The 24,121-nt window shown below is 46.9% G+C and overlaps 2 protein-coding genes across 4 annotated transcripts; both read left to right on the top strand.

Annotated features, from left to right (window-relative positions):
* The first annotated feature begins 412 nt into the window (after positions 1-412).
* On the top strand, positions 413-14,552 carry kif26bb (kinesin family member 26Bb). Its single transcript, XM_029849238.1, has 12 exons — positions 413-670; positions 860-1,189; positions 3,414-3,875; positions 5,876-5,997; positions 6,084-6,255; positions 7,922-8,131; positions 8,473-8,566; positions 9,663-9,934; positions 10,196-10,373; positions 10,534-10,672; positions 10,907-11,066; positions 11,156-14,552. The coding sequence occupies exons 1-12, from the start codon at positions 617-619 to the stop codon at positions 14,252-14,254; spliced, it is 5,292 nt and encodes a 1,763-aa protein (XP_029705098.1). The 5' UTR covers positions 413-616; the 3' UTR covers positions 14,255-14,552.
* A 2,059-nt stretch (positions 14,553-16,611) lies between these two features.
* On the top strand, positions 16,612-23,839 carry cnstb (consortin, connexin sorting protein b). Of its 3 annotated transcripts, XM_029849257.1 has the most exons (12): positions 16,674-16,766; positions 16,978-17,070; positions 18,147-18,479; positions 19,043-19,152; positions 19,708-19,738; positions 20,073-20,159; positions 20,246-20,357; positions 21,365-21,386; positions 21,466-21,535; positions 21,611-21,867; positions 22,585-22,729; positions 22,805-23,839. In XM_029849257.1, the coding sequence occupies exons 3-12, from the start codon at positions 18,398-18,400 to the stop codon at positions 23,011-23,013; spliced, it is 1,125 nt and encodes a 374-aa protein (XP_029705117.1). In that variant the 5' UTR covers positions 16,674-16,766; positions 16,978-17,070; positions 18,147-18,397; the 3' UTR covers positions 23,014-23,839. The 3 variants fall into 3 exon arrangements, with proteins under 3 accessions (XP_011610169.2, XP_011610167.2, XP_029705117.1); XM_011611867.2 differs by lacking the exon at positions 16,978-17,070 and having other exon boundaries at positions 16,612-16,766; positions 21,620-21,867; XM_011611865.2 differs by lacking the exon at positions 16,978-17,070 and having other exon boundaries at positions 16,612-16,766.
* The last annotated feature ends 282 nt before the right edge of the window (positions 23,840-24,121 follow it).

Genomic DNA, 24,121 nt, shown 5'->3' with positions numbered 1-24,121 from the left:
TTGGTTATAAATTCATCACTTCTGATAAAAGCCCCAAATATTCAATATCAATCAAAATTCAATGCTGATTATTGGCCTGTGAGGCTCTAAATGATCACTTCTAATGAATTAAAATTAAATGAAGTCAATAAAAACTAAATTTAAAAAAATCAAAATGAATATAGAGATTTGAGGGGCTGTTTTAAATTTAAAAAAGAAGGAAAGACACGGTTGAACTATCTTATCTGCGTTTGTCTTTGCTCATATTAGGAAACTGCAGAGTATTTTACGTGTACGGGAGAACATGATCAGAATTTTGAGAGGCCACATTAAGTTAATTCCATTAACAAATGTCCAACAGCCCGTCCTGCTCCTCGCTGCCTCCCCGAGGAGGCGCCCATCATAAATAACCAAGTAAAGCATGAAGCGCTCAGTGCGCACAGCCGCTCCGTCTCCAGGCTCATCACCCCAAAGCTCCGCGACAGCACACCTCTCCAGCCTCGTTCTTTTTCATTTTTTAACTCAGTCCTGTCGTAACTGAGATATTTTGGCATCGCATCCATGGAGACCCGGCCAAAGCAAATAAAAGTGCAGCGCGCCTTTGTTCGGATATCTTTTTAAATATTAACAAGTTGTCATGTCATCTCTGACTGGAAGAGGAGACAGATTTCCAGCCAGAGTAACGGACTGGGTAAGTCGGGATGGTTCATTATGAAAAGAATCTGTTCGCACTTGAAAGACGCCGAGTTTGTGCAGATTTCCACCTTATCTCATTGGGGCGCTAAAACATTTGGGTGTGGTTACAGTTGTCCACGTCGGTTGGCATCTAATTTCCCGTTGCTGCCGCGAACATACACCCTATTCATGGTGTGTTTCTCAGAGCTCGGAAGTGCAGCAACACCGTGAGACGGACAGGAAACTCCTCTACTCCTCGGCGCGCCTCGCTCCGGAGGGTGGCTCCACAGGCGACCCGCACCGGAATATGTGCCAGAGGGCGGACGCCGTCCCGTCATACAAGTCCCTGCCTGGAAGTCTCGGGGAGCGCATCAGGAGCGCCGTGGCCCCCGCATGCAGGAGCAGCATGTCGGTCAGTCCGAGCCTGGGGAGACCCGACAGGAAAGTTGGGTGCTGTGAGAAGTGCTCCGCAACCCTTGTTGCTCTGAAGAAACAAGCGCTGAGCTTGGCTGTGCACCACCACTTCTCCTGCAAGGTCAGTGAGCTTTCAGCGGACCGCAGCGAGGACCAGTGAGCCCAGTTGGAGCACCATTAACACGGGGGAGAATATTAATGTTGGAAGTCACACGGGCTTAAACAAATTCCTCTTCCTCTCAAAAGTGTGTGTTCTGGTGGGTTTATTGCAACAGGAAATGTACATGGGAAAAATATCATTGCTGACCACAGAAAAATAAGACATAATGATGTAATGATGTAGCAGAAACTGAAGCTCAGGCATCAACTAGTAAACAGCTCTATCAATATTTTCTTCTTTCTTTGATATCTTCCTAATGTGTTTTCTGATATTGAATCTCAGGTTGGAGAAGCAACCAGGATACTACAAATCCATAAATGATGTAAAATTCAATTTAAAATAAGTTTAGGTGTTGACTAGCCTAATATGCAATGGAACAGCAAGGTTTTACCTCAAAATTTTAATAATTAATTCCAAAATAATTTGTTTGCGCCTCCTTTTTGGGCCCTTATGCCCTGAAACCAGCCAAAGGTTCAGCGTTAAAGAGTCGAGCTACACCAGTCCTGCTGGGCCATGTCATGCTGCCCTGGACTGGACCGTGTACAGATTACTGGGGAAAAAACTGGGACTCAAACCTAGTAAAGGTACAATCAAGTATCCAAATCATGCTTTTATTTTGACGCCATGCGCATTCAAAGATGAGCTCATGCAATTGTTCACCTTGAGATGTAGCCAGACAAGCATGAGCAAGAGTTAGGGCCTTGAAAATGGCGTCTTCTGGAAAAAGAAAGAGATCCAGATTTAATGGGCGATCGTTGCCACGCTGGTATGATGTCATGCATCTTAGGTAGCCGATCCAGCCTGCAGATGACTGCAGGACTCGAATCTTAGCCAAGTAGCACAGAAACAACCAATGGATCATTCTCGCTTCTTAAATCTTTGCTTTCATTGTAAATGAAAAGGGTCTAGGTTTGGTTTGTTGGTCACACAGGCGAGCGTGAGTAAAACAAAAAAAGAAAATCCCAAGTGTACAGAGTCTTTTAAGACGTTTCTCAAGTCCCGGCATGTGTAAACATCTTAATATTAATGTGGGCCCACAGGCTTTACAGTGCGGCCCCTCCATCTGTACATTTGTCACCACCGACATCCATCAAAACGCACGGAGACGGAGAAAACCCCGTGCCGTTCTCGCACGAGTGGTTTCAAATGGGCATGAATATTTCATCTCCGACTTTCACGTGTCATCTCCGTGGAGGCAGGACTATTTTTATTTGCCCCCTCCTAAGTGGAATGGAGCCCAGCTAAGCATGTTTTTTTTGTTGTTGTTGTTTTTGGAGAAACCGCAGGCAGTTAGGAGCAGATGCTCATATGTTGTGGCCAGAGACATGGCGCAGAAGAAACGCGATAGGACGGCAGGTTTTATTGATCCGAGCGAGATTTAATGACAGTATAGCAGTGGAGCTTGGTGCTGGCGTGTGCAGAACACTCAACCCCACACCGGGACACTGCAGCTTCCGCCAAAGACGCGCTGTTTTAATTATCCCACGTACACATAAGCATCAAACGCTCCTGCTCCTGTGGGAGAATTTAGGTCACGGCCGCGTCCAGGATGAGTGGATGGACCCAAGCTCTGTTGGACTGTAGCTCGATTTGCCTCCTTGAGGCCTCAGCAAGAACATTTGCGTCAGCGGAAATTGACAGACACGAATCAGCCAGATGATACGATCAGACGCAGCGTGATAATCAGGAAACGCCTGGAAGCTGCTGTTTATTTCACTTGCTAATAGTAATTATGCCACCTAAAGAGTGACCAGCCCTGCAGGAAATGGTGAGACCCTGCAGAGGTTTCTGCTGGTTATAAAGAACAAAGATTTACGATGTTTAAGTGGATTTTAAAGCAGCAGATTTTAGTTTTTTTGCTTACTGCACTTTTAAAGATGTCGGGGACAGAATCAATCAATACTGACCGTATGATTACTTCACTAAGTGCTAAGACCGCCTTCCAGCACCTTCCCATGACTCCGATTCCATACACTTAGTGATCGTTCATGCAAGTCTCAGGCTAGGAATCAAACAGCAGATGTGCTTCGTTAATCAGAATGGAAGCAGCCCCAGTGGAAACAGGCGGGTGGAAAAGCTGCAAATTCAACGATTTAAACTCAATTAAGCAACGCAGAATTATGAGCTGTCCTATCGGCTGCCTTGATTTGATCTTCATGTTTGACAGTCGGTGGGAATTTTGCAGGATTCCAGCAGCCTGCCTGGGTTCCTTCACGACAACCTTCGCGTCCACGGCTGGTCCACCGGCGAGTCCAGGGACAGAGAGCGGGACCAGGGACGATGTGGAGCCTGCAACGTCAACCTGGGGCTGCTCAAACAGGAGGCGATCCACTTGGCCCTCGGCAGGGCTCACTCGTTGGCTAACCCTTATCCAGAGACTGGCTTTAGTACGGCCACTCTGCTGGGACAAAACTGCACCAAGTATGGAGACAGGCCTCCGAGGGATGCCGTGGCAGCGGCACATCAACCCCGTAGTGGGACCCAGAGTCCGCACAGCCCGAGGACACCCCAGAGGACGCCTCAAACCCTGAGACGGAGGGGGCCCAAGCTGCCCAATTACAACATGGATCGCTGGGTTGAGGAGCAACAGCAGCTGGTTGCCTCTAAATGTGGCAGCGATGGTGTTGCTGTCTACCATCACCATCAGGTACCCCTAAAAGCCTTTCCCATCTAAATCACACATAACATATCCCCAAGTACTCCCCCCCCCCACCAATGTGCTTTATCAGTAAAGTACATCTTTACGGGTGTGTGTCAGAGAAGCAATGATTCATGGTCCCTAATCGGAACCTATTTGTATCCCAGGGCTGCACGCGCTGTTTAAATGTACTTGTGCTAATGGAATGGAATTGGGTCATGATTTACCCTCCTCTTAAAGGCAGACAGTCAAAAAGCACATGTGATCGATATGAGGGGGGGTCATATTTAACAGGGCAGGTGGTGAAATATGCATTACTGTGATGGAAGCCGCCGCACACGCGCACGTCTCACCAAGGGTCCCGAGAAAATCGGAACGAGATTTAGGACAATTCAGATGGAAACCAGTGCAAGTTAAATATATTATACAAGATAAATATATACAAGAAAAATATATACAAGATAAATAATTCTAGGAAAATCATTTATTAGTTAATCAGTTAAAGGACGGTTAAAGGACTTTCTGAGAGAAAGGTAGACCACTCACCACCTGTCTAAACATTTAGTTTTTCCACGTCGCTCTCAAAACAATATTGCAATTATGTGAATGATTTCGATAATTACAGTAACATTACTGTTTGAAAACGACTCAGCCCAAAAACGCATTGTCATCCAAGTCATGCTAGCGTGAGTTTAATTAGCTACATGATACAAATCTGCTAGCGACAGCAGGCCGATCAACAGTTGCCAGCTGAAATTAATTGTCCGTTGTTTTCCTAAATGTGTCAGAATTGAAAGATCCATTGTTTCATGGTAATTTCTTGCACTAGAACATTATCAGCACACCGGGATAGACAAAGAACACACTGTGGCAGTCACTAAAAGGGGTGTGTCTACAGAGCGGTGTAGTAATTAACCTGTTTTTGTTAAGTGACTCATGTAATTTGATTGAACAATAATGAAACGTCTACTCAGATGGGACCGATCTTTGTAGAGACTGTATGAGGGATTATCTATGCTGGACCAGCACAGATCAATACAGACTGAGGACACAAAAGAAGGGCAAATGGAAAGTGCACGAAAAGCAGAAGACGCCAAGAGGCAAATCGAGTGTCCGTGGCGTTAGAAAGGACGCAAGAGATGGAGGAAAAATGGTGATTTGAAGAGACTAAACAAGAGGCTAGGAAGAAATCTCAGAAGACGAAAAAAGGTCATGACGGCAGATATGAGTCAAGAAGAGGACAAGAGGAGGAGCATCAGCCCTATACATTATCCATACTAAACCCCGGTTACTAGTCCCCTCCCTGTCGTTTCCATCAGCTCACGTGGTTCTCTTATGGCACTAATTGGCAGTTGATGGTCAGACATTATTAAAAGAAAAAAACTCGTAGCTAACGTCGTTATCCTGGCCTAAAATGGCCGAGACCTTGATGAGAAAGCATTAAGAGCTCGATTATAAATGCGTCCACTCGAAGGGCTCCAGTGAGGTTCTGCAACACAGTCAAACTGCATTAGCGGAGCAGAACCTTGCCAAATGTTGGGACGTAACATAAATACGTTCGTTTTTACTGGCACTTCTGATATTAAAGCAAACAAATTTAAAAGAAAATAATTGTAACATGACTCACTGGACAGCGAGTTTTTAGTGCTATTTTTCTTTTTTTTTTTTTTAAAGAAGACACCGTTGGCACTGCTCTATATATTTGCTGGACTCTGCATGTCACAGACGGAAAGCGCATGTTTTTCTGCGCCCTGTTAGCTCGTGAGTCATGTTTCCAACTGGAGCAGCCGTCACAAACTATTGTTCACCTCACGCGCAGCAGCCAGAGCTGTAATCTGATGGTTTCTGTTTAACCCGCCGTGTTCCCGGCCTTGATGCCCTACTTAGCCAGATGCACCCCATGTTTGCTGTTCCCCAGTGTAAGTCCCGTGATAATAGCCCCTTTTGGAGTGGGTGCAGGAGCACAATTATAGATTTGGATTTTTATAATGAGCTTTCTTTCCTGGCAGGCTGCAGATGCTGCCGTGCTGGGCAGCCGTGATGCTGGGATTGTGCAGACTAGCTCGAAGATACCTCCTATATCCAGGGTGGTGAACATCGCTAACACCGCTGCTATGTCCCTTCTAGCCAAGTAACTACATCCAGGCTAACACAGCAACTCTCTGCATCAGAAAACTGGTTTTGTGGGGTTGATTCGACCACCTTTCTTCCCCGTAGGGCTGCTGAGAAGCTCAACCTGACACTGAGGAAAAAAGGCCAAGCTTCCGATTCAGCTTCTGCTCATCTCTCCACCTGCTTCAGGGAGCTGATCCAGAAAAGCCCACCACCCGTGCCCTCCTGCCTGCTGCAAGCTGCCACTAGAACCAAAGACTCGCCAAATGTTGGCAAGGTACCGGGTGTCAGATTCCTGTAGATTCGTGCATATCTTTTAGAATTTTACCAACATTTTGCAACCACTAGTACTGCTGTGAAATAAAAGGGGGAAAATTTAGATCCACAGCGTGAAGCATCTTTATTGCCCTCTAGTGGTCTAATTGAACGATAATGCTCAATGACTAAATGATCATTTGCCACATCAACGTCTCATTAAACCTTAAAACTTTAGTTTTATTCCAGGCTCCACTTCAAAGTCTGTTTGAAAGTCTCAGTCTGCCATACTGCCCAAATTCATTTACAGGTCCATACCTTCATCCCCGGCCACGAACAAGAACCTCGGAAGTGTTTTTTTGACCACTCTAGCTGCAGTTTAAAGAGATCACAGTCAATTTGGAGGAGATCCTATATCCCTTCTTCTGGGTGATATGATGTAATGCGGAGCTAATGCCTCCATCTTGTTCCTCCCCTTGTCTGCGTTCACCTCCTCTGGGAGAAACCGGGAAGATCAATATGGCTGCCATCCTTTCCCCCCCTGTTGCAGATAGATGCACTCTTGGGCTCGGGCTAGAGTTTCAGAGAGGGGGCTCGGATGGACCCCGCTGTCGGCCACGCCTGCGCCAGTGAGCACTCAGATCCCAGCACCCGTGCATGCCAGATTATATCTGAAAGAAAGGGTTTCCTCTTTTGCGTGAAAGTCTCTTTTGAATAATTCAACCCTCATGAATAGAGTTGGACACGTGTTCGATAGCATTAGGGAAACCTTTTCTTGCATAAGGTAGAAAAATTATGAGGCCGGAGCGGAAAAAAACACGGCAGACAGAATATAGATCTCAGGTTTTCAAGCTGTCGATGATGTCATTGCGTTGTTGAACAGTCCTGGACAATTTCAATGAAACCATATTCAGTTTTTCATGACGTGACTACCTACAGTCTGGAAAACCTGAATCCTGATTAAGGATGATGTTATAACTGGCTTATAAGCAATAATGGAGCACACTGTAGGGCAAGCGCGGCCTCGTCCTGGCTCAGACGGAGACGTATGAGCCTTGTTAAATGCTGTCAGTGTCAGCAGATAATTTGATTTTAGACCTTAAACCTTCTTAAACCAAAGGCTTCCCATACAGAACTGCATTAAGCAATTAATGTCATGACATGAGGAAATGTAGCAGGCGGCCTGCATCCCTACGCAGCCACAAGTGAACGTCTGATTTCACTTGTAACTCAATCATCTGGCTGTCTCGCAAAGCCCCAAAACACTGTGTTTTTATCTCAATTTAAGTTTTTTTTTTTACTTCCACAAATTGGTTAATGGCCATGAAGCGAGAGGGGGAAAATCCACATGAGCAAATGGGCACAAAGTCATCGGCTGGAAACAATGATAGCAACAAAGTGCTTCGGCGGGAGGCCACATCCCAACCTGCAAATCCAAGTTCTTTTAGTTTGCAAAATAATTTATTTTCCTAAACACTCCATAAAGCCCCATAAACCAACAAACACATCATTTAGCTTGTAGCGAATGTGCTAACTCGGCTCAGGTCTACAGAAATGCATCGTTTTATTCTCAGCTCACAGGGAAAAAACATTTCCCACAGTTATTCTGATTTATATTCCTGTCCGCTGAAAAGATATTTATGATTCAGCTGTTAACTGCATCTAAAAGAACTCTTTCATCGTAACAGGTAAAAGTCGTGCTGCGGGTTAGCCCTGCGTCGTCAGATAGCCAAGGCCAGCCACCGGTTCTCAGGATCGACTCATCCAAGAAGCGAGTTAGCATAATGGAAACATTTGGCAGAAACCACCAACGTGCTACGATGACACTTGGCAGAGATGGCAAAATTCTTCACAAGAGCTTCAGTCTGGACTGCGCCTATCCTCCAGAAACAAGCCAGGTTTGGTTCATACAGAGGTTTTTTTTAATGCTGTTATTGCTCATTTGTTTATTTATTAGCAGGCTAATCTCAGGCAATGGCCACACATGTAGCTGTGGTGAGGCTGCAATGTGCACTATTTCAATGACTAACTCCTCCTCTGTCATTAGCCTGGTTTTGTCTGCTCCTCTGTGACCTGAAAACTGGTCGGACATCGAGTCCCTGTATTACTTTCCCCCCCCCGAGCGTACCGTATCTGAGCCCGGGAGGGATCGGTACGCGTCCCTCATCTACTCTGGTTTCACCAGCCATGCTCCTGGTGAATCATGAGACGCTCGCTGTCCTTTGTTCTCACCGACCAGGCCGAGGTGTGTGCAGGCGTCTTGGGTGATGTCATCCGCTGCGTGCTCAGCGGCAACGATGGATGTGTTCTGGGTTTGGGATGCACTGATGTAGGTGAGTAATTGATCCTTGCGAAGGGGCCATGGGTTAAAATCCTCAGAAGAGAGTGGGAAGCTTTTACCCCCCCCCCCCCCCCCCCCATTTTGCTGGCCCGGTCCCACCATCATTCACTCATACTTAAAGTCATTCATGCTTCACATGTCAGGTCGTACATGTGAGTATGAATCAGTTATAGAGATAAATGTGTATAATGGAGATTACAGCTAAAGACGTGCATTTTTATTTTTGATAGCTTTTAAAAGAGAGCAAAGAGAATAATGAAGGAAAATAAAATGAGAAACATTCAGTCCATATAGAACCGTCCTGCCTGTATTACTCTTAGAGGGGACTGCAGAAGAATGGGGACAAATAGTTGCTATTAGAAAGATGGACCGCTTAACATCGGTAAAAAGGTTTAAAAGATTTGTCTAACACACACACGCGCACACACGCACACACACACACACACACACACACACACACACACACACGGAGAGTAAGGACGGGCTCTCCTTGGAGCTGCTTTTTTCAATGTGATGCCACTGTCCGTAAATCTGATTGAATTACTTGGCCGATGCAAACGGCATGTGGCCTGCAGCCAGGGGATATCAATCTCCTGCACAGAATACTCTTCTTTCTGAATAACGGCAGGCTGCTTGGCCCTTAATTCGAGTAAACCAATTCTCCTATCCTCATTCAATTATAGTTTAAGGGAAGGTAAAACAGGCCTATAATCCAAAACCAATGTGGGGCAAAAGTGCACTCACAGTGTGGCACTGGGCCACACTGTAATAGAATTTATATGTGTTTGTGGGTGTGTTTCTGTAAAATTGGACTTGTTTTTTTTGTGAATTTAGGACTCTAGTAAGCTAGCACTCTAGCTGGGGAGGAACACTGAAAATTGCAGATTTCCATTGTTGACGCTGCGGAAGATATTTAAACATGCTATAATTCCTCACTAAAATGCACAAGAGGTGGGGTTTATGACTTATAATGCAGCCCACCACCAGAGGGAGCTCAAGATGTTGTGCCGGCACCTTTTATTCAATTAATAATCTGCCTCGTTTGTAGCTGACCTGCATGTATTTGTGTGCTCTGTGCTTCTCCTCAGGCTCCTGGTCCAGCATGGTGGGGAGTGGCGAAAGCGTCCAGAAGCTCGGGCTGATTCCGTGCGCCATCTCCTGGCTCTACGCTGCCATCGAGCGGCGACGGGAGAAGACCTGGACCGACCTGACAGTGTCGGTATCTGCACTGGAGCTGTGCTGTGGGGAGGAGGACACACTGAGGGATCTGCTGGGAGAAGTGGCCCCATCGTTAGGCAGCATCCATGACAGCCCAAAGGCTCACATTAAAATCCAAGAAGACCCTGTTTATGGGATTCAGGTAGAGGAAAAACATTTTTTTATTATGAATAATTGAGCTCCTTCTGACTAATGAAAAATACAATCCAGATGAGTCTTTGCTGCCCAGTTGGCTTTGATCTTTGCTGCTGATAACTCACAACCTTCTGGCTGCGCCTCACTGGAAATATATGAAAGACTTAATTTGAGGTGTTACTTTAAAGCTGTTCTAAACGTTTAGGCCACTAAAAACCTTATTGTCCACTGATCAAACCACTGAGCTGCTGTTTTTCTATCCTTACAGCTGCGGAACCATAACCGGGTGAAGGCGCCGACCGCCGAGAGAGCGGCGTCGCTCCTGGACTCGGCTATAGCAGCACGTCGGCACAGTGACTTCATTACTTACTTGTCTGACAGCTCCATTATGTTCTTCACCCTCCACATCCAGCCCCCGCGTGCAGAGAGCAGCACTATCGGCAAAGGTTGTGATCAATTATTAAATTACAAGATGCAGCAGGTCCCTTCGTTCTCCCCCCCTCCCCCATAAATTATTTTCCAGCTATGCCTAAATTCACAGCTCTTGAATGAGGAGGTGTAAAATTTAATTAGTACGTCTAAACTCCTTCTGTCTGAAACCCACAGGCTTGCGTGGCCCCACTAAGCTGACCATGATCGATGTCTGTAGTGGAATCAGAGGAATGAGCAAAAACAAGCTTCCATATTCTGAACTGGGCTCGACCGTCGTCTCGCTTCTGAGTGGACACAGAACCATCCCCAACAAGTAAGAATGGAACAGAAGAGAGAATTAACTATAAACATGTTGCACAAGACGTCTTGATGCTGAGGAAACTACCTCACGGTTTTTGAAACAAAGTTAAGGCCCTGCTGTTGAGCTGCCTTAGGCCGCTTCATAGTTCCTACTGATGATGATGAATAGTTGGCCAGTCCCTTCAAATGGACACTCAAAGAACTCAGATGTTTGTGCTCTGTTTTCCTTTGTTTGTATTTCCCATAGGGGCAGTAAACTGGGTATGCTCCTTCGAGATTCCCTGGGCCGCGTAAACTGTCATACCACAGTAGTGGCAGAGGTTACCGATTCCCTGTCACACCTTCAAGAGACCCTCTCCACTATCCAGATGGCTTCTCGTATCCGTAGAACACAAAAAAGAACAAAGGTAACAAAGCTACCTAAAGTAGCGTCTTGGGCTGAGAAAAAGAGCGAACCACTAATGGCTTATTCTTGTGACACATCTTCTCCTAACAGCAGTCCACTTCATGCTCCCCTTCTGCAAGGAGCTTGACTAAAGATTATAGGCGAGGGCCTCTGTCTCTGCGGGCATTCCACTCCACCGAAGAAGTTGATGTAGATATCCCCCATTTCAGCTTGCGCAGCTCCAGCAGTGACCAGTCCTGCGATACGGTCATCCAACTGGACTCGGAGGGTTTGGTCCAGTCCAGAACAACTTCGAGGCTGGCACAACCCGAGTTTGTCCCCATCATACCGTCTCTGCATCCTAACAAGGCCGACATGGATGACCCGGAGTTCACAGCTCTTCTCCAGGAGCTCCTCAGAATCCCGCAGCTGCAAGGAGAGCGGAAGAACGAGGAAAATGTTCAAGGGAACATCGAAGCGTGTAAAACAGATACGAAGGGGAGAGAATGTCTTAAATGTGACACGTTTGCTGAACTTCAAGAGCGTTTGGGCTGTATTGGAAGCGAGACAACAATGGACGCATTAAAGTCTTCTTCCCAAGGTCCTTTGGGAAACAATGCAGCAGGTGAATCACAGCCGGTGAAGGAAAAAGGCAGACAGAAATCGTCAGAAACACAGCAGACCTCACTGAGTCAGGGGGTGGGCTGCAGTCAGGCCTCCGTTGCTGAAAAGCCAAATAATGGCGCCTTCCCCGGAGACAGTTTTCAAAGAGAGGATTCTGGTCTGTACGACTGTGAGGAGTGCAGCACCAACAGTTCTGGTGAGGATCTGCTAAATCAAACGCTTCACAGGACTCGCTGCTCAGAGGTGCACAAACATGAAAGTGCTCACTCAAACTCTCAGAACTCAGATGTGAATTCTCAGGGTAGTTCCCTCGCAAATCAGAATCCAGCTAAAAAGGAGAGCCCTGGAGCTGCCGACTGGTACAAAGCAGACAAAAGATCCTCACCAGTTGGCAAGAGCTCCCCCATATCTCCCTCCTCCTCCTGCTCTGCCTCACACTCTGCTGCTACTGGTATCATCCTCGAGGAGGCTTTAACGAATAAGCCCAGAGAGGTCCTTGAGGAAATGAAGGCCACTATTACAGTGACTGTACAGCAGCCCCTGGACCTAAAAGGTCAAGATGAACTTGTCTTCTCTATGGTGGAAGAGGTGACCATCAGTGGAGGAATGAAGAGAGGGAGGGCAGGAGGGAACATTATCTGTATCAGAGATGGTGTGCAGTCACTTGAACAGGTTCAGGGCTCAGTCAGCACTCAACCCATCAGGATAATCAGCAATGTTGGTGACGAAACCGTACCGGCAGGTTCCACCGATACAGACAAAAGCTCTGCAATTCAGGCTCAGTCTGAAGAAACAAAGGCAGAACAGCCCCACTGTCCCCCCAGGAGGGAAAAGAGGTACTTGCCCTCATTTATTAATCCTATGCTGATGAACACAGATGTGGACTTTGAGTTGAACGAGCCAGAAGAAAAAGAAAGTTCTCTTGGTTCACTCACGCCCCAATCTGGACTAAGAGGGATTCAACTCAAAGGAAAAGAGGAGGGAAAATCTCCTGAGGGACGGGTTAGGATGCCAAAAACACCTGAGGTGTGTGATTCACCGTTGAGCCAAACGTGTCATGACTCGGTGATGTTGGGAGATTTGAGATTCAGTGACAAATCTGTAGAAAAAGTGTGCGGTAAGCGGCCAAGAGCCACAGACAATAGCCACCCGAGAGACAGGGAGCGTGTTAATCCCAGTAAACCCCCCAGAATCTCAGAGGAGGTGGAACTGTGTTCCAGGCGTGGTAGGAATGACCCCAAGAGAATCGGTGTTACACCTGGTTGCCAGGAAACCTCCTACGCTTCCATTAAAGCAGGGAGTTTACCGAGAGTCTGGCACAATGCCAACCACCAGGACTTCTACCTTGGCGGTTACACGCCAGACAGCCTCGGAGAGCTGAGGGGGGTGACATCATCCACCCCATGCAGCCCAGACGTGACTCTGAAGAGGCGGCAGCGAATGCAGCACTCACCAGCCAACCACAGCGTCCTTGTCTCCTCGAGTCAGAAACACGGAGCAGAGTACAAACAGCATGTTAACAGCAAGCTTTCCAGAAAGAGTGTTGAGACTCTGTGTGAGACCTCAAGTCTGAGGGTGAACCAGGTGAGCGGGAGGCTGAAGTCGCCCACCGAGGACAGACTGTTCAACGTCAAACTGGAGCAGCTGGTCGCCCGGAGCAATTCCCTGGGTAGAACACCCAGGGACTTCCCAACTCTGGGTAGAGACAGTAGTAGCACTTCTATGAGCTCTAAGGGGAGCTCCAAAGAAAGTACTGAGGGGGCTTTTAAGGGGGGGTTTAAAGGACTTAAAGAAGGAGATTGTACTTTACCAAGGGCAAGTAGGAGCCCCAGAAAGAATCGATCTGACCAGAGCTATCATTTCTTTCCCTTTGACGAAGCTGTAGCTCCGCCTGCTAAGCATGCCCACCCCAAGCTCTCTGCTGTGGGGAAACTCAAGATGGCCTGTGGGCCCAAAGTCCGCCGGCTGTCTGCCCCCAGCATCAAGAACCTCAGCCTCACTCGCAAAAGCGTGCAGCAGTCCGTAAACCGCAGTGACAGTCTTTCCCCAGATAGTAAATCTGTCAGCTTTGAGCGGACCTCCTCCTTTCTCTCCTCGTCCCCCCCGCATTCTTTTCGCTCCATCAGTCGGACTCCAAGTCAAAGCTCAACGAGCTCATCTACAAAATCTGCCATCCAGGGGTTTGTTAATGGCCGGATATCAGACCTGCTTAAAGACAGGCCCGGCAGCCCCATTTCAGGAGGACTGGACCAAATGGCCGCCCTTCCCTCGCCATACAGCCGGTTGACCTCGCCACGTATGCCCGATCACTCGAGTGGGCACGCAAGTGACACCACAAGTGTCCTGAGTGGAGATTTACCCCCGGCCATGGGGAAGACGTCCCTGTATTTCTCCGGCAGGAACAGCATGGTGAGCAGCGGCTACGACAGCATGGTCCGGGACAGCGAAGCCACCGGAAGCGGCGCCTCGGTCCGCAACTCCGCCAGCGACAGGAGCGGTTCTCTTCTTAGTTTGTCTCGCAGCAGCCGATCGTCACGGAGACGAGGCCACTCGGGTAAATCACCTGGAAAGACTGGCTTCTTGTGAATGAGATGGTCCCAAATGTTAAAGGAAACAAATACGTTCGGCATTCAGACGATAATCCAACATTTTTGAGTAACTGAACTGTTTTAATGTATTTCACTTTTTGTACATTTTCTAGAATCCATGCATGATTACACACTTGAGTGTACAGACTTTTGTAAGGCTCCAAAGCTCTAAAGTCCTAAATACAATCCTAACAATGTAAAGTGTTGAATCATATGTAATCTGGAAAATCCATATGGAATATTTCATGTAAATCCGGACCAGTGAAGTTGAGTAAATTAAAGGAAACGAGGTTCACGTAGAGCAAAGATCTGCAGTGCCTCATTTCTTAAATAAATGATCGGCATCATACATTTTGGGTTGTAATTTGACCACATAACATATTAATGTGACAATAATTGGAGATGACACACACCTAGTTTCCCTCACACCACTGAAAGCCTAATTGTGTAGGTCTCATTATTAATATATGAAGCCAATGCTGCGAGTTCGATGGCCACAGACGCTGGCTAATGCACAGAGAACCTCCAGGACCACAAAATCAAATAAAGAATAAAGAAAACGATAAACTCATCTAAATCCTCATGGAAGCGTCACGGCTTGGATTTTCCTTCATGTTTTCCTGTAATTGCAAACTCAGTTAATCTGAGGCAACTTGAAAATATTGACTTTAAAGAAGATGGCGGCCACAAACGAGCAGCATTAGCCTTCAGGCTCCTCGTAGCACCACATGACCAAGGCCATTTAGCAGATCGGGACATCCCAGAGACCTTTGAGATCAAAATCTGCAAGAGAGAGGATGTACGGCGGATTCAGGATTGAGCCGGTGCTGGCTAACAGGCGATGGCTCAGTGGTTTGTCTGTAGGCTCTAGCAGGTATTTTAGCAAGAATTGTCTGGACGTTCTGAATATAAGCCAAGTTAACTTTATGGCTGCCACCTTCACAAATCAAATCAGCTGTTTTGGGGAATATCAGGTTCAAAACCTGAGTCAAATTCAACATGTTAACCTGGATTAGCTCTTGCTGGCTAATAAAACGACCTTATTAAGCAAAAAAGTGAATCAGAAGTGATAGATATTAGCTATTTTTTATCTTTGCAAACAATAAAAGCAGCGTAGGTTTGTACTGATTTGTGTTAGATTATAAAAATATCAGGATGTTGTTTGTATAAGTGAAGAATAAATAAATAAATAACCTTATGCGCTGTGCTGTTGCACTATGGTGACGTAATGTCCCAGCGCTGGACGGTCTGGCCCCAGGAGACCGTCCCCCGCCTCCACCAGTTTCAGGCGCCGCAAATTTGATACAATTTTAATGACCTCACAGGGGGAAACTGGGTCAATGCTACAGCAAAGGACAAAGAGGAAGGATGGAAGGAGCACAAGGTGTTGATAACAGAAGAAAATACACAGAAAGAAATCATTTTTGTTTCCCATTTGTCTTTTAAAAGTGTTATGCATGAAAGATTTAAACTAAAGCAGTGAGTTGAGCAGCACTGTGCATTTTTAGGGTCATGTGGTTCAGGTTTAGAGCATCGTCCTCACAATCTCTGAGGCCAAATTCACCTACCTGAGGAGCAGGCGGGAGCGCAACAACCTCCCAAAATATCCTTTACTTCCCGCTCATGTATCCCTGGATGCTCTGCTGCAGTTGGCTTTTGGAAGACTTTCCAGGTTGATACCTCAGGTAACCTGGAGGCCCTTGAAGACCTGACACGTCAGCAAAAGATGATCACAATTCATGATCATAACTTTGAGTGATTATTATGACATAAGATGATGTTTCCATTCAGAACTGCTAATTCCTAATTCTGACTCTTTTCTTACAATTCTGACTTAATAAATGATCAGTTTATGAAGAATAATCCTCAATTGTGGTTGTTGTTGTCCATACTGAAGCAATTCCTGTAAATGGCCGTGAAACCATGAGGATGACAAAGGATTGATGATGATGATGATGATGATGATCAATAAACTGCAGCAGAATTTTAAAATATGGATTCCGGTCTCAGTGATTTTCAGAGCTTCGTGGTTCTGAAGCCACTGAGCCAGTTAGAGAAAATGGACCATGATCCGTAGTCAATGAGGAGGGTCATCATGATGGTGATCATGACGGGACTTTTCTCCCCCCACAGAATTATACGGAAAATGTTTAAGTAGATGTAAAATTTTTTAACTTTTTTAAAAAACTAAATAATAAATTCTGTCATGAGTGACAGAAATGTTTTATTTTTTCTACAAAAAAAAATCATTTTAGGGTAATCCTTCCTTTAACGTCTTAACGCGTGTCACGTGACCACATCAGCCGGTTACGTAACCGCAGATTCGCCGCAGCAGCAGTGTCGCGGGGCGGCCTGAAGGTGTCGCTGTCCGCCGCGCTCTTCATAGCCAGGAAAAATAGCCCGGATTGGGAGGTAAACAAGAACCAAGACGGAGTCTCGGAGGCGGACAGATGACAGGACGAGCTCCGCGAGGATGTGACTGCTGGTGCTGGGATCGTCATCATCCAGAGGTGAGTCCTGCTCTTCATCCCGCGTGCTGGTTCCGTCCAATAATCTGACACGGACGCGCAGCCTGCGGACGGCTGATCCGGACCCCGAATACAGGAACAAGCAATCGTTCCTTCAAGAATCTGCGGGGGCACATTTAATTAACGCTGCGCGTCAGCTTCGCGGGGGCACGCGCGCACGCACGCACGCACTCTCATTTCACTTCTTTTTAAGACAGGAAATGAAAGCGGGAAGCTTTGATCTTCCACTGCAGCCAATGGAGCTCCATCTGGACGTCATAATCATGTTTTTCTCTGTTTTGAAAAGGTAAAATAATAAAATTGGCACATTGAGAAAAGTGTTAAATAATAATTTAATAATTTTGCTCTGATTCAGCTGGAATTGCTGTCCATTTAGAGTATAACTATGGATTATATGAAATATTTGTGGGACTCGGATCTATAGCTACCACTAAGCACTCCTGCGTTTCCCCTTAATAAATAAGGAGCGTTACCACCTATTGCATGATATGATGTCGGTTGTGCACGAGCATCTACGCTCCACAACAGCAACATCTAACATTCAACTGGAAACATTTAAGTGACCTATGTTTTCAAGAAGAACATGAATAATTTCCAGTTCACTTTGACTCATACTGTAAGAAAAAAAAGGCTGTGTCAGAGATGGTCAACATTTATGTCACATGTCCGTGTTGGAGGAGCCACAATGATCATGTGACCGATGGGCTGCGAACACACAACCGCGCCGCCTTCATGCCTCAGACCGCTCAGCCTGAAAATGTGAGTTCCGTGAGGCGGAAGTACATTAAGCAGCACGTTAGCCCTGCAGCGAGAGAGACAACGGTGAAAAACATACACAAAAGCACATAAAGGCAAAAGATGAACCCTGGTTTGGCTATTTCCCAGTCGCTGTACTGGTTTGAGGCTGGACCATTAGCATGTAAATGGAGTACATCCTTTCCATCTCAAGATGGATCACTCTCAATTCAGACCACTTAAAATATTTAAACATCGCTGTGTAAGTTATTCTGCTAAAGTGCTGCCTCGCGGAGCATTAAAGTCTTGAGCTGTTCTAATATTTTGTGCAGGCAGCGCTGGGAACAGCCTCACCGAGCATCTAACGTGGTGCTAACGAGGAAAATCCGACTCGATTTAGATAAATCCCAAATGAGAGCTACTTCATTGTGGGCTAATCTTCAGCTAGAACAGAGTTCCAACTGTCTACAGGGAACATCCCCACTGCTCATTATGCTGTTCTCCATCGGAGGCCCGGCGAGCGCTCTGCTCTGCCCGTGTCATAGTTCGGACACAAAGACCCCCCTTTCAGTCAGCGACATGTCGGCCGTTCCGTTAGATTTTTACATCCAAGTCTCTTTTCTTCAGGCGTTTCAGGAGAATTAAGTCAGAAGGGAAAACCTCTTCGTCCGGCCCTCTGTCGCCCACCCAGGAGGGCTTAAATCACATGATCAGGTCCACCTGCAGACACCCCTCCCTCTGCACCAGCCTTCATCGGTCGTCCTTCTCCAAGGGATCGCCGCGAGGAACGTGTGCCACCGCCGGTGTTTCATGCCCCCCGCCGAGAAGAGGAGCCTCCGGAGACGTTGTGGGATAAAAGCGCTGCAGTGACGGAGGCGATGGGGAACAAGAGCAGCGTCCCGCCAAAGGGTCCCGACGCTGGGAGCGCACGAGAGGACGAGGCGGTCGGCGCCGTCGCAGGTCAGATATGAACTCATCCAGATGATCTGAGCCGTCGCGGCTCCTCGGCATAAAACGCGACTGAAAAGGAAAATGGAGTTTAAAGAAATGCTGAAAGGAGGAGGGGAAAAACAAGCCTTCCGGCCCGAAAACGAGTTCACCAGAATTCTGTGATCAAATTTAGTGAAATGAGAATTTTTAAGGGGATTCTTTTTGGCTTTTTCAAAAACGAAAATTCAGATTTGCGCTGTCGTTCAGCACGCAAACATAATTCGTGTCATATTCTGCGGAGATCCGTCTGTCCCTGATCCACCATTCCAACAGTCTGGAGCGGAAACTCCAGATGTGCCTAATCCGCAGGGAAGGACCAGAAGATGTCTGTTATGGGATGTTCAGCCGGAGGAATATTGTGACTCCTAATCGTTAGTTTGCTTTAACTTTGCTGTTGTTTCTTTCGTTGGTGAGATTAGGATTAGACCCATTTAGCAGACAGAAACAGCATTAGCCTGATTGTTGACGTTGACAAACGCCACGAGGGCTGATTGAGGGTTTTTTTTATTCCGTCATGTTTGTGTTGTTTCTAGGAAGCATCTCCAGGGAGGGAGCGGGAGCCCCGAGCCCGGAGCTGCTGGCCTCGCTGCAGTCCCTCAGAGACAACGTTGACTCCACTTTGCTGCCACACTCGCTGCACCAGGTGTGTAAAGGTGGATCTTTTCCAGAGATTTGTGATGCTAGCAGGTAGATTTCTGCACGTAGCTGCAGGAAACAGAAAACCACCTGATCTTTGAAAAAGGCTAAAGCTGCACCTTGAGCAGGAGGTAACAGACACGCTAATCCTGAGCATGAGAGGGTTCATGTGACTGTCTCTGCATGGCTAGCTTTCACATGACCAGCATCTTTGAAACAATTAAAGAATTTGAATCAAAAACCAAAGCTTTTAGACACCTTTCATATCCTTCAGCCCTCTCACACGTCTGCCCAAGCTAGCTGACAACAACGGGAGTGGCAGGGAAAACTGTTTTAACAGGAAGAAACCCTGAGCAGGACCAGGCTCATGTGGGGGGACCCTCTTGTGGTATCACCCTGTTAGCCAGAGGCAGATATTGACATGCTGTGGCAGGCTGGAAGATGTTAGCGAGTAGCAACAGATGTTATGAGCTGCAGAGGTTTCTGAGAGGGACCAGTAGGTGGCAGGAGCTGAATCTGTAAAGCTAAAGTGGAATTTAGTCTTCATTTTGTTTGCTTTCAGATTGCAGAGACCTACCTGGCCAGAGAAGACTGTATCCTACTAATGTGTCCTTTATGTTTTACCATCTAACACTGACAGCTGCGTGAACTTTACACGTCTGAATGTCCCAGTATCTCCCAGTATTGTTGTTTCCAGTCTCTGGGTGTTGTCCATACTTTGGCTCAAAGCCCTGAGGGCTCCCAGCGGGATGGTTTCCTCCAGTTGTGTTTTTGCCGTTGCCTTGGCGACCACTGTGGGTCTGCCTCCCAGTTAGGATGTTGGGTGTGTTTGTGTCCTCGGGGAGAAAGTGTGAAGGTCTGATACTCATGGAGGAGAGATTCTTACCGTGGTTCTGAGTGGGAGTCTTTAACTGCCAACCCCACCAGACCAGTGGGCCATCCAGTTCCTGCAGCTGGAGAAGCTCTACCATGAACGCCTGCTGTCCAACATCGCCGCCCTGCAGGAGAACTGGGGTACTGTTGCACCTTGGCAGCATCGCCGTTATAAATGTCGAGTGCACGCGTTGACGTTCATGCACATGTGCGCTCTGTGTTCCCAGAGAGCCAGTGGAGAGAGAAGAAGACGTGTGAGGGCGGTTCTCCTGCTGAGTCTGACGGCTTCAGTCAGAAGCACATGGAGACGCTCAGCCAGATCTGCAGGACTCACCTCAGGTACCCGCTCAGCTCAAGCTCAACAACCAGCTCACGTTTTACGCTTGGTTTGGTTGAGGATTCCAGGAATTTAAGCTCTGCTGCTACAGGTTCCTGCTCTGCCCGAGGGGTTCCTGAGGACCGATGGGTCATTTGCAGTACCCCTCCAGCAGTTCCTGTTTCTATGGCAACGCCTCTTTGCGGTTGGGCGTGTCTGGTTGACCTCTGAAGTGAGAAATGTGATGGGTTCTACTCCCTGTGGTGTCACCTGGGATCATCCCGGTTTCCCAAGTTAGATGGTACAAAAGTACAAATTAAGCATTTTGGTTCCGGGCTGTAGCGAATTTCTACCTGGACGATGGTGAGGTGGCTTCTCAAGCGGGATCGAGCATTGCGCGAGGCTATTTACGCTCTCAGTGATGTCACGGGACTATTAAACAATAGATGTGCTGTCCTGTCAAAAAGAAACATATTTAATGTTCTAGAACCTCAGGATTGTCCGATTATTGGGTTCATGTAGCTCATGTTGCGTAAGTGTGCTTGTAGAATATGCTAGTTAGCTGAAAGCTAGGTCATTTTCTGGGCCACGAGTCTCAGTGGTGGAAACAAGCTGGAACTCACCACCACGAGAGGTTGAACTTTACCTCAGAACAGATACAAACACAGGAACAACGTAGCTCAGATCCCCTCTTAGTCCATGTAAATAACCGTCCTCCTCCTCAGACTCAAACCTTTGAGCGTCCGTGTTGCTTCAGGACGCCTGAAGGCGCTTCGAGGACGCAGACACACTGGGACTGGTCTGAGGAAATCAATAGTTCTGACGGGGCAGCAAAGGTTTCTGCAGGATTATGATGATTTCCTGCAAATGCAGACAAATTCCTCTGGTCTACATACCAGATGTAACCTTCTTAGCCTGCAGCTAACAGCCGCAAAAGACTTAAATACAAATAAAAGAAAATGCCGTTTTCCTCTCGGAACTGTCAGTCACAATTCTGCTTCTTTCTGTTTCTGCCTTTGAAACTTCACAGGCCGTCCGTCAATGTGGAGCAGGTACGACGTTTCCTTTAAATAGAGGAATAAACGTTGTTCCCTGCTTATTACTATTAATAGCCTGTGTTTGCTCGAGCAGAACACCATGAACACGGCGCTGAAGGACATTCAGGACCAGAATGAGCCCCTACAGTTCCAGCATGATGAAGGTGAACTTGCAGATGCTACTTGGTGCTAATGCTAGCGGTCGGTGTCTTCAGTAATGATCAGTAATCAAGGTTCAGTGTTTTCAGACGACAGGCTGGAAGCCGTAAACCAGAGCGGAGACCAACAACAAAGCTCAGAATCAGAACCGTCACAGTCGTCTGAAGGTGAGGGGGAGGCAGAGGGGGAGGAGGAGGAGGAGGAAGAGGCAGGAGAAGAACAGATGTGTAAGGAAGGGCAGGAGACACCGGAGGAAGAGGAGGTGAAGGTGGAGTGGCCGACAGGAGTCCCCCAGGCTTCTGACAAGGACCTGGCCAAGCTGTCCGTCAAGGAGGGGGTGAGTTCGTACCGATGTGATAGCTCACCACCTCAGAATGACCTGCGATCGTTCCCAGCTTCCTGGTGTTGCTCCGCCCACATTTTCAGCTGTGCCTTCACCCATTGGTGGGTCTGGGTGGGATAAGAACCCAGCTCAAACACCCGTAAAGTTCTCATCGATGTTGCTGGGATGGGGGGTGCCGAAGGCTGCTTTTTCTTTTTAACCGAAGTGTTTGAGTCACTTCAGCTCCAGTTTTTCTTCATTTTAGCAGTAATTTACGCGCTCACACGCTGCTGCGGCGGCGTCTTTGCTGCCTCAAATCTGTCACATCTAAACCAAAGGTGCTTATGTTCAGATTAAATGCTATAATCTGCACTGTGGCGACCTGCTGACCTCAGCACATAATTGACCTGTAAATGATGGCGGCGGATGTGGCTTGACAGATGACTCCACTCCAGGAATCGACATATGGCCGAGCCGCTCCTACTCTCTGCTCTGTGCAGAAATTATAATCAGGTCAAAAGATTTTCTGCAGAAGGGCAACTCTCATTAATTACCGCCCCCTACTGGCCCCTCCATGCAACTCCAACATGTGTGACTATTAGAAATATTCACTTGTAAAATGTCTGTACGTCGTTTCGCCACATTGGAGAGATTCAGTCTGCATTACCTTACATTTGGATTAACATAAAATGAATGTTGAAAGTGGAGCTAACCTGGGAAATGTCGTCTCAGAGCTCCTCCCCCGATGGCCTGGTCTCCATTCTGAAGAGGCGGCGAGCGTCTCTGGATGGTTTACCGCCGCCGAGCATCAACGTGTCCAAACAGAACTCCAAGCGTAAAGTTCGCTTCAGTGAGCCAGAAGATGGCGCTGAACCAGGTACTGAAGCCGCAGTTCATGTTCTCACCAGTAGAGGGAGCCCGTCCCCAACATGCGTCCGTGTTTTGCTTCCAGATGAGGTCGGTGGCGATTCCTGCCTCATCCTGCTGCTGCTCTGCCTGGTTACCGTGGTGATTAGCATCGGTGGGACCGCCCTCTACTGCACCCTGGTGGGGAGCTACTCCAGCATTTGCACTGACTTCACGCACAACGCTGACTTCTACATTGCAAACGTACGAGGCTTCCTGGCTGGCCTCAGACGCTGGTTACCCCTGCCCACGTAAACGCTGCGCTCTGACGCACGCTTACGATATTGTAACCTTCTGCAGAGAACAGAGCACAGCGCCCTCTACTGGATTTGAAGTGTATGACTGGTGCTCCTGCCCGTCACCTTAAAATCCCCCCCCCCTTTTTCATGCATTTAAATATTTTTTCGCAAAATTACAACTGCAGGTGGTTGTAATACCACCAGAGCATTTAAATCCTGATGATCATGTCAGTCACCTCAGCAGTCGTAGCTGCACCTGTATCTTTTCCTCGAGACATTTTTTTGTTCTGTTGTTTTTATTTTTGATGTTTGTGTTCTGTTCTCGTAGCTGGCAGGAGATCTCGACGTCTTCTGAACGTTATCTGTCGCTGTTTTGTCCTCTGGGGTTTGAGTCTCCTGCAGGGCTGCACGTGTTTGTCAGAGGCAGCACAGATGGAACTGGCCAGTTTAGAATCTGTGGACTTTGCCAGCTTGGCCAGTTTGTTTACCTCACATCTCATGCTCCTTTTCGTTATCGCAACTAAGTAAACAACGAAGAGAAATGTGGGTTTTTATGATACTGAAAACAAGGCGCGACAATATCATTTGGAAATCTGTTTATTTTTTGTCTGTTTTTCATCTGACTGATGTGTTTCCTGTCTGGAAAATGCAACTCAGTGTTTTACTGAAACAAAGACAATGAAATTTATTTATCAGAATTTACCTCTTTCACACTTTACCTTAAACTTGATGTTTTTCTAGATTTTATTTTTCAAAGGCTCGTCCTGTTCTATCTAGTTTTGAAAGTGATGAATCCTGTTTTGTCACTGGTCAAAAAATACAAAACTATATGAACGAAGTGACTATGTATCTGTTCTTCTTTATTGAATGCTTGGTCAAACTTGAATCTGCATGATTTTTTCCCCCCACCAACCACAAATAGGTGTTGTAATACCGAGACCTCGCCACTAGATGTCAGTGCGACACTTGCTACAGTTAGTGGATGGAGCAATAATAAATGAACGAAACAACAAATAAAAAGCATATGGAAGACCAATTAGTTGGAGCAATTAGTATTTAAATACTTTCAAATGCTTTTTGATTAATCTTTTTTTTAAATAATTTTGGCCGAGTTCTTTAAACGG

The sequence above is a fragment of the Takifugu rubripes genome, chromosome 16 (assembly GCF_901000725.2).
Source record: "Takifugu rubripes chromosome 16, fTakRub1.2, whole genome shotgun sequence".
Classification (NCBI taxonomy): domain Eukaryota; kingdom Metazoa; phylum Chordata; class Actinopteri; order Tetraodontiformes; family Tetraodontidae; genus Takifugu; species Takifugu rubripes.
The sequence above is the reverse complement of the archived record's forward strand: the minus strand, read 5'-3'. Positions and strand labels throughout refer to the sequence as shown.